The following is a 10,200-nucleotide window of genomic DNA, read 5'->3' as shown; positions in this document are numbered from 1 at the left end:
CCTCTGAAACCTCCAGCTGCTGAAACCTCCATGGAGTGTCCTCCTTAGGATGCAGGGGGCAGGAGGGAGGTCAGCGTTGACTGTTGGAAGACGCTTCCTGTCCCTTGAAGATGCCATTCCCTCTTTCTTCACCCAGAGTGGGGCTCCAGCCTCTCATTAGCAGGAGGGGACAGCAGAACTTGGCAAGGCCCGTGCCCTTGGGCCAAGTCTCACCTGGAGGCCCCAGCATGGGGAGTGGGGTGCCCGTGGGCCCCCCGTGATCAGAACTCAGGGTGCTGGTGTATCGGTTTCCTGTTGCTGCTGAGACTGGTTATCGCAAATTTGTGGCTTCAAACAACACATTTATTCTCCTACAGTTCCAGAGGTTGTAAGTCCAAAATCAGTCTCACAGGGCAAACATCAGGTGTCAGCGGGGCTGGTTCCCTCTGGAGCAGCGGTTCTCAACCTGTGGGTCGCGACCCCTTTGGGGGATCGATCGACCCTTTCACAGGGGTTACCTAAGACCATCGGAAAACAAAAAGATATTTACATTACGATTCATAACAGTAGCAAAATTACAGTTGCAGAGAAGCAACAAAAATAATTTTATGGTTGGGGGTCACCACAACATGAGGAACTGTATTAAGGGGTCGCGGCATCGGGAAGGTTGAGAACCGCTGCTCTAGTGGCTCCAGGGGAGATCCGTTGTCCTGCCTTTTCCAGCTTCCAGAGTTTCCTGAATTCCTTGGCCCATGGCCCCTTCCTCCATCTTCAGTGTCCATCGCTCCCACCTCTGCTTCTGTCATCCCATCACCTTCTCCTCTCTGGTCTCTGACCCCTCCTGTGTCCCTGTGTTCAGGATACTAGGATCATATTTAGGGCCACCCGTATCATCCAGGATACTCCAGGATACATCTCATGATCCTTACCTTACTCTCTCATCTGCAAAGTCCCTTTTGCCATGCCAGGTGACTTAGTCACAGGTTCTGGGGTTAGAATGGGGACATCTTTAGGGGCCATCATGCAGCTCACCATGCTGGGTTTCTCTGCCCCTGAGCTGTCATAGGTTTCCTGCAGGAGGACTTAGGTCCCTGGTTAACTGCCACAGGTGGAGCTGCCTTAAAAAGTCCCCAGTTCCTGTCATCTGAAGACCTTGAGACTTTGCCCTGTCAGAGTCTGGCTCACCCCACCCAGCGTTTCCTAAGCTGCCTTCTGTGGGCCAGCCCCTGGGCAGAAAGCTGCAGAGAAAAGGGGGGGCCAAGGGCTCAGGGACACGGGTCGGACAGGGTCCTTACCTGCTCAGAACTGCTGTTTTCTACTTCACGGGCACCTTAGAACCTCCTGGGGAGCTTTACAGAAACCCCAAAGCCTGGCTGCCCCAGATGAACTCCATCTGCGGCCCTGAGGGTGGGTCTGGCATTGGCAGTTTGAAGAGCCCCTTCCTCGGGTGTTCTTGTGTGGCCAAGGTTCGGAAGACTGTTCTAGAAGCTCAGCATCAGGCAGAGGGAAAAAAACACATAAATGCCAGTCATGGAGTTTGATGTGTACTTGTTTCAACACAGCTAACACGCACTGCTCACTTCTGTGAGCACATTCTCACAGAACCCTCTAACAGCCCTGCAGAATAGGAATGTTATCACCCCATTTCTCAGGTGCCCCTGCGAGGCCCAGACTAAAGCCCGTGAGTGACTAGGTTGTCGTTCAGTCCCAGGCACTGGCTCCTGAAACCTGTCCTGTCTGTCTTCCAGAACTTTCTATCTCACTTCCAGGAAAACAAACCAAGGTCACTTTCTCCTGGAAGTTCCTCACCTGTCATGTGACCCATACTTTGTGGAGAAGTAAAGGAGGGACCTCAGGAACAACCCTTTGATGGTTGCTCACTTGCTGGGAGAAGGGAGACGGCTCCCAAGTGCAGGCGCTGGGCTAAGCCACCGCTTGCCTTGTCGTCCTCAGGATCACTGATGTGCCACCTCACTGCCTTCCGGTTGGCCAGAGCGCCTGCCCGCCGCCCACACAGATGGGGCCCCACAGGATGCCTCTCTGCTGCTAGGAAAGGTCACCCAGCCCTGGGATGCCTGCAGAGAGAGCATATCAAAGCCCCTCAGAATTAAGAGGTTTTCCCATTGAGTGGACTTTCACAGCCCAGTGACCAATTTCTAAGTCATGCACACTAATGGGCAGCTAATGAGGGACCCAGGCAGGGACAAGAAGGTGCTGGGAGCTGAGATTAAGGAGAACAAAGCCACAGCCCGCTGCTCTTTCTCTTGGCCTCAAGGGCGGCTTGGGGGAAGAAAGTAGATGGTTGGGCTGCACGGGAAGGCCTGAGAGCCTACATCTGCCAGCGGCTGCACTGCACGCCCCCGTATGCCACAGCTCCTCCCCACCGTGCCCCATGCCAGCCTCAGACCCTGGTGCAGCAAGAAAGGCCTTCTCCAGGTGCCCCAACCTGGGCCTCCACCCAGGAGACCCCAACCCCAGAACACCTAGGCCTTCCTGGGAGCATTGGCTCGTCGCCTTGCCTGAGCCTTCACACAGGGACTCCCCATTGCCCTGAATGTCTCCCCTCCCCCCACCTTTCATCAGAGGTGCACAGACTTCTCAGTTCCTGCACCTCCTCCGGGAAGCTCCTCCAGGTTTCCCTCCCTCCCGGAATCTCATGGTCCACTCCCTCTCTCATTGGACCGTGTAGTTGTCTAGTCTGATCTCCCCATGGTCTGTCCCCTCCTCCAAAACAGAGACTTCCCTTCCACCTCTGAATCCGCAGGGCCTGGCATGCAGTAGGTACTCACTCAACTCGTGTTTGTCAAATGACTACCTGACTATGACTGAGAATACAGTCAGACCCCAGATACATAAGGTGTCGTGTACGGTGACCCCCTAAAAGATATGTCTGTGCCCCAGAGCCGGTAAGTGTGACCTCATTTAGAAAAAGAGCCTTTGCCAAGTATGTAATTAATTAATCCTTAATTAAATTAAGGATCTCGAGATGAGATCAGCCTGGAATATCTGAGGGCCCCTAACACCAATGACCAGTGTCCTTATAAGAGAAGGAGAGGACCCAGACACAGGGAGGAGGCCATATGATGACAGAGGCAGAGATTTGAGCGATGCGGCCAGAAGCCAGGGATTACCTGGAGCCCCCAGGAGCTGGGAGAGGCAGGAAGGATCCTCCCCTAGAGTCTTTGGAGGGAGCGCCGCCCTGCCCACACCTTGGTTCAGACTCTGGCCTCCAGAACTGTGAGCAGATAAATGTCTGTTGTGTTGAGCCCCTCAGCTTGTGGCAATTTGTGACAGTAGATTCAGGAGATTAACACATGGGGGGAACTTTTCTTTTTTCTGTATTTTCTGGAGTCTGTGTATTTATCCCACCATCTATTCATTCATTCAGTCAGTCAGTCACTGATTCATTCAGCACTTCCCGTCCAGGGTACCATTAGAGTCATGAGGGGTGGGGAGGGCTGTGGGAGACAGCATGGCATCACAGGCTTTGAGATGACACACACTTGGGGCTGAATCCCAGTCCTGTCACTTGCCAGTGGTGACGTTATGAGCCACTGGCTTCACCCGTCTGAGCTCAGTTCCTGCTCTGTGCAGTGTGACAATGGCGACACGGAACCCCTCGGGATTCAGTGTGAGGACATCTAGCACTTGCTGTGAGTGCAGGTTCACAGTGAGCCCTGCTCCCGTGTTGGCAGCGTCCATGCTGCCAGAGGTGTGGTCCAGCTCTAAACTCCTGGCCAGCCCTGCTCTCTTCTCCCCAGTGCATGCTGGGAGGCTGGCCACACAGCAGATCCAACAGTTTATTGACCACCCGCTGAGCGGAGCCTGCCAAGGTACAAACAGAGTCTGTGGCAAAAACGTGACACAGTCAGGGGGTTAAAACCGTTAGAAACCACATGGAGAAAACAGTGTGGGACCGATATGATGTCCCACAGATAAGGGCTGATTGGGTGAGGTGCTGGGCACTCAAGATGGTTAACAAAGCAGCAGTTTTCCAAGTGAGATCCCCGGCCCCAGTAACAGCACCTAGAAGCAAGTTAGAAGAGCAGGTTCTCAGGCCCTGCCCCAGACCCACTGAATCAGAAACACAGGTTGAGGCTCTCCAGGGACTTTGCACCTGGGTGCCAGGGACAAACAGGGTCCCATGTGAATTCAAGCTCTGACCTCCATGGGCCTAGGTTCTCTGGAACGGGACCATTTTGGATGCTCTGCCATCTTAACAGACAATGTGCAGGGTCACAGAGGTGACCTCTACTCTAAGTGTAGGATAAGCAGCGCCGGCCTCCCGGAGCTTATTGAGAAATGTGGAATCTCAGCTCCTAGGCAAGGTGGAATGAATCAGAAACTGCGTTTTCACAAGACGCGCAGGTGATGCTTATGCACATTCTTTCGATTGGGGAGCGTCTCCATGAAGGACCCGCTGCCTGCCTGGGCCTTCCATCCCTGTCTGCAGCTTCCCACATCCACCTGTGAGGTGGGCATACAGACCCCCTCTTGGGATGGGAAACTAGGCTGGCAGAGATCACATACTGCTAGCAGGTGACAGACACTGAGCTCCAAGCTCTTTCCATGCCCCATCCCTCAGACCGGGGGCCTGAGAGAGACATCAGGAGGAGGCGGCGTGGGGGAAACTGACCCAGGTGCCTGCATGAGGTCAGGTGTGCCCCCTTAATCTCTCCCAGGGACGCTCCCTCTTAACCCTCAGGCAGTAGGGGAAGCCCCGCCCCCAGGGAGGGGTCTGGGCTGGGGGAGGGGAGGGAGTCTTTAAGACTTTTAAGACTCCGTTTCTCAGGACTGAAGTCTCAGAAGCGGCTAGTTCTTGGGACAGATGGCCCTGATCTCCTGAGCCTGTCCCTCCAGGTTTGGGGATGTGACCCCAACACCTGCTCTCTAGGGCTCCCTTAATTCATGACTATTCATTACCCACCCCAGCAGAGCTAGTATCTTCCTTCTTCCACCCCTCCCGGCCCAAGAAATGCAACTGAACCACCTGGAGCAAGTCTGAGTCCCTGTCTGTGGTGGCCAAGGACTGGCTCCTGCCTTGAAGCTTGCATTTGGCGGTAAGGCCTACAGGCTGGAGCCCTGTCAGCGCAGAAGTCTGGCTGGGGGCAGAGGGGTGAGGGGAGCAGGGGGTGAGGGCGGTGAAGGGCAGGAAGGAGATGGAGGTTTGGAAGAGAAGCGGGAGGAGGTAGGGGTCGGGGTTGAGTGGAAGAGCAGGAGTGACAATAAACACGGTTAGAAAGCTAGAGGGGAAGGGGAGGGGATGGCATTTCTTGTGTTGGAAAGTGGTGAGGACCATAAGTTAGGGGCCAATGAGCGCGTAATGTAAAATGGGGAGCAGAGAGGCACAGGAAGAGGGAGATGGTGGCCTGGGATCGCTGAGACACATGAGGTGGCGGTGGCTGAACTGGGAAGACAGACCTGTCATGGGTTGAGAATGATACCACGAACTGGGGAGAAACTGCTAAGAGTGTCCCCTCTCTCTGCCCCCCAGTTGCTTCTAACCATGGAGGGACAGACCCCCGGAAGCAGAGGCCTTTTGGAAAAGCCCGCAGCCGCCAGCCCCAGTCTGTCCTCACTGGGCGCTGTCTTCATTCTCCTGAAATCCGCGTTGGGGGCTGGCCTGCTCAACTTCCCCTGGGCTTTCTACCAGGCAGGTGGGGTGGGCCCGGCCTTCCTGGTGGAGCTGGTAAGCCCCTAGGATGTAATTGGGGGGGGGGCGGTCTCCTGGGGCAGGATCCTTCTCTGCAGTGCTTCCGCAGAGCTGCCTGTCTTAGAAACCACACCTGTGGGGGTTGATTTTCTGCCCTGCTCAGCTCATGAGGGGAGAAGTCAGCCTACTCCAGGCCAAGCTGGGGCAGAGAACATTTTCTACCTGCTGAGGTCTGCCGCCAGCCAGTGGGGGTGGGGAGGTGTGGGCGAGACACCTGGATCCAATGATCCTGGCATTTCAGCTGGGAGGGCCCTGAGAAGATGCAGTTTCTGAGCAAACACCTGGTCCATTGACTTCTCTTGCCTGCTGGTCTCAGCTCCATTAGCCAAAGCTTCAGTCCCTGTGCAGATCAGATCAGGACTAAGGCTGTCTTTGACACCCACGCACTGAGCTGGGCCAGGCCCTCAGTGTCAGAGGCCTTCAGCCACTTCTGGCTACGTTCAAGCCTGAATTCCCTTCCCAGAAGGTCCACGTGCTGAGTGTCTTTAGTGGAGAAGAGCTGCCGATTAGCAAAGCCTCATTTTATTTTGCAAAGATTCTTTTCCCTGGCTGATAGAAGCCACTGTGTCTTGTGGCAAGGCCTGTCAAAGAGCTTATCTCAGATGATTTTTTTTATGACAGCCAGCTGCTAACAGGCACATTGTAACTGTTTGTGGGCCACGGGGCCTTTCGTGTCCTTCTGGAAACTGTGGAATCCTGGGCTGTGCAGTGTCTGGCGTAACCTGAGCCGTAGTCAGCATTGGTCGAGCACCTGCTTTGGTGTTGGATGACTGATGGTGTGGGCTCAGTCCTCATGAAACTTGTTCTAATGGGGAAGTCGGACAAGATAGAAGTCAAATAAGATAGTTTTAGCTGGTGGGTGTGACATCATGTGAGTGGTCAGAGAAGGCCTCTTTGAGGAGGTGACATTGAGCTGAGCCCCAGCAGAAATAAAACAACTTGTCCAGGTGCCTGTGAGGGGCAACATAGCTGTGTTTGGATGGATGCAGCAGAAAGGCCGCCCTTCCAGAACCATGAGGAAGAATCCTTGTCCCCAGCCACCAAGGGTTAATGATAAAGCAGGTGGGGCCGCAGGGGAGGGGGTGTGGTCAGGTACAGAAGTGGCCAATCCTATGGTGGCAGGCTGGACTGTGGGTCCCCACTCCTTACACTTGCAGCATCTCCCAGGCACCTTGCTGAAGTGCAGATGCTGACTCAGCAGAGCTGGGTGGGCCTGAGACTGCATTTCTGACGCGCTCTCAGGGGGCACAGCTGCAGCTGGTGTGGCTTACACACTGTGCAGGATGGTTTAAAGATCCCTGCCTTGAGCAGACTGACGGAGACAGGACCCAGACATGAAGAGATGGAAATTCTGGACAAGAGAAGGAATTGGGCTGGTAATGGGCAGTCCCCCTTCCCCCACTCCAGGCTCTCCCCACCTCTTAGCCAGCGAGACTTCGGTCCCTGCACCCTTCACAAGGCCCCAGCTTGGGCAGGAGGAGGATTTAAACATCCCCACCACTGGGAGCTCAGTGGCGTGAGGTTGTAGGTCTCTAATGACCCCAGTTAGTATTGGAGGATTACTGAAATTGAATGCACCAGACCCTCTCTAGGAGCTGCAGAGAGGCGGGGCCTGGGCACAGGTTGGTAAGGGCTGTTTGCTGTTCTTCTGTGAAGAGGCTCAGGGTCCCTCTAGCCAATGAAGGCGTCACTGGCAGAGGCTCCTGACCACGCCTCTTCATGCACAAATATCTCTTCAGTACCTGCTATGTGCCAGGCACTTCTGTGGGCGCTAAATGGTAATCAATAAAAGGCACAACCCCGGTCTTCACAGAGCTTAGAGTCTGTGGGTGAGAGACGTTGGCGATCCCTGTGATACATGTACAGTTGTAAGTGTGAGTCCTTGGGCCACTAGAACAAAAGACCACAAACTGGGGGCCTCAAAACAACAGAAATGTACCCTCTCACAGTCCTAGACAACAGAAGGCCAAAATCAAAGTGTCAGCAGGGCCGTGGCCCCTCCAGAGGCTCTAGAAGAGGATCCGTCCTGCCTTGTCCCGCTTGGTGGCCCCAGGCATACTTTGGCTTAACCACCACACACTCTAACCTTTTGTTCCATCATCACATACCTTCTCCTCTCTGTCTTCTCTTCTGTCTCTTATAAGGTCATTTGTCATTGGCTTTCAGGCCCACCTAGCTGGTCCAGGCTGACCTTATCTCAAAATCCTTAATTATACCTGTAAAGACCCTTTTTTAATGTAATTACATCTTCATCATGTACTTCTGCAAAGACTGTGCCCAGTAAGTCACTTTCACAGCTGCTGGAGGTGAGGATGTGGATTTAACCTCCTGGGGGACCCCCATTCAGCCCACTGCAGGCACAAGTGTGCCCAAGAAGGTGTGATTCTATCAGAGCCTGAGATGGGTTTAGCTTGCCTTGGGGTGAGGGGTCAGGGAGGCTTTCTGGAGGAAGTAACCTTGGCGAGGAGGAAGCGTTCCCCAGGTGAAGGCAGGGAGGGCGCGGAACAAGCATGGGCAAAGGTCCGGTGGCCAGAGGGAGCATGAAGTCTCAAGTTCCTCTGACAGTTCATTCATTGGGTTGTTGGAAAAGTCGTGACGTATTTTTTCTGTTTTTCATTGCAAAAATGTGTCATGACTTTTTCGACAGCCCAACAGATGCTTCTCCTCAGCAGCTCTAGTTGTGGCTTCTGGACTAATACAGAACCAATCTGCTTGTTGGTGGCATGAACTGTGTCTACCGACCAGCCAGCCGCCCTGGCTTCCCCTAGGCTTCTTGGCTGAGCATCTCCCAGCTCATGCATTGTTCTCCTTCCCAGTAACGTGGGAGGGGTATTGGGGCCTGGAAACCAAGTGCAGCTTGGGGACAGGTAGCCGTCAGCCCTGCAGAGGATAAAAATCATTTAACTGTGCAGCAAGTGGGGCTCCCACGCATCGATGGGGCTGTCTAGTGGCACTGACGCTTTGGAAAGCAGTTTGGCAGCTTCTTAGAGAGTTAAACACATGTCTACCCTGTGACCCAGCAATCCGACTCCTGGATGTGTGTCCAAGAGGACGAAATGTACGGCCTCAAAATGACTTGTCCTAGAATGCCCAGCACTTTACTCACAGTAGCCAAAAACTGAGGACAATCCAGCTGTCTGTCAACAGGGGACTGAATGAAGCAGTTGTGACTATATCCATATAAGGGAGTGGTACTCAGCAAAAAAAAATAATAATAATACATGACTGAAGCACCCAGGATGGCTGGATCTCACAGATGTTACACTGAGTGGAAGAAACCAGATACGAAACATGTAAAAGTGGAAAGCTATTAGAGGTTTCTTCTGGGGACCCAATGGGGGCAGAAAGTGACCAGGAAGGAACAGGAGGGAATGTCACGGGTGTGGTAGTGTGCTCTGTATCTTGGCAGAGGTACATTTGTTGTGCCTCTTCTAGTGATAAGTTTTTATCCATGTAACCCACAACCCATGCAATTTTAGAAGAGTTGTTTAGACTCTGGATTTCTGATACCTCATCTGGTAAGAATGGTATGAATGACCCCAGAGTCACAGATGGACAGAAAGCGAGGGCTGGACAATCCCCTTGCTTTGCAGCTCTAGTTTCAGGGCAGGGGAGGGTCTCCCAGGCAGTAGGCAGCTGTGACCTCTGCCGGTGAGCCACCCAGTGGAGGGAGCCATATTGTAGTCCACGGGGTGGCTGGCTCGGGCTCCTGGCTGTGGGCGCACCCTGGCCCACGGTCCTGCTCTGCAGGTCTCCTTGGTCTTCCTGATCAGTGGGCTGGTCATCCTGGGCTATGCTGCCTCCGTCAGCGGCCAGGACACCTACCAGGGTGTGGTCGGAGGGCTGTGTGGCCCCGCCATCGGGATGCTGTGCGAGGCTTGCTTCATCGTCAACCTGCTTATGATCTCTGTGGCCTTCCTCAGGGTGATTGGGGACCAGCTGGAGAAATGTAAGTACCTGCGCTGGAGTGGGGGGTGACTGCAGGGTTGGAGCCCATTATGCTACCTGGGGCTACTGGTTGGTGAGCAGGACATGGATACCGGGCTGGGCCTTGGGACAGCAGAGACCAATACCACCCCTGAGCTCCCAACGTCATGGGGAAGGGAGACTTGGAATTAGTACTTACCAGCAGCGCAAGAATTGTGGAGGGGGAAGGAGGCTATGGCTGGGAAGTCTAGTGGGGTCAACCTTTTTACAAATGGAAAAGTGGAACCAGTGACAGGAAAGCCCCTATGAGAGATAACATCTTGAATTTTGGGATGTTGAAGACTGTCAGCCCCACTAACTTCAAGCACCTTGGACTCTCGTCTCCTGCTAACAATTTCTCTATAAGTACTGCTTTGGCTGCATCCCACCAATTTTGATACGTTCTAGTTTCATTTTTGTTACACTCAAAACATTTGCTAATTTTTGCTATGATTTCTTCTTTGACTCACAGGATGTTTTTAGCATTGTGTGGTTCGATTTCTAATTATTTGGGCATTTTCTAGATCCCTTTTTGTTTTTTT

General features: G+C 53.6%; 1 protein-coding gene across 7 annotated transcripts in view; it reads left to right on the top strand.

Moving 5' to 3' along the window:
- The first annotated feature begins 4,796 nt into the window (after positions 1–4,796).
- The window catches only part of SLC38A8 (solute carrier family 38 member 8), a 48,720-nt gene continuing 43,316 nt past the window's right edge, over positions 4,797–10,200 (top strand). For 5 of the 7 annotated variants that reach the window (XR_002123089.1, XR_002123090.1, XR_002123088.1 and 2 more), the window contains exons 1-3: positions 4,797–5,039; positions 5,474–5,668; positions 9,443–9,641. Coding sequence is in view for 4 of the 7 variants with exons in the window: in XM_019635199.1 (XP_019490744.1) it covers positions 5,486–5,668; positions 9,443–9,641 (382 nt within the window). In the remaining 3 variants the exon portion in view is untranslated. The remainder of the gene's footprint in view (positions 5,040–5,473; positions 5,669–9,442; positions 9,642–10,200) is intronic. The other 2 variants (XM_019635201.1, XM_019635202.1) reach the window with 2 other exon arrangements.

The sequence above is a fragment of the Hipposideros armiger genome, unplaced genomic scaffold, assembly GCF_001890085.2.
Source record: "Hipposideros armiger isolate ML-2016 unplaced genomic scaffold, ASM189008v1 scaffold_19, whole genome shotgun sequence".
Classification (NCBI taxonomy): domain Eukaryota; kingdom Metazoa; phylum Chordata; class Mammalia; order Chiroptera; family Hipposideridae; genus Hipposideros; species Hipposideros armiger.
The sequence above is the reverse complement of the archived record's forward strand: the minus strand, read 5'-3'. Positions and strand labels throughout refer to the sequence as shown.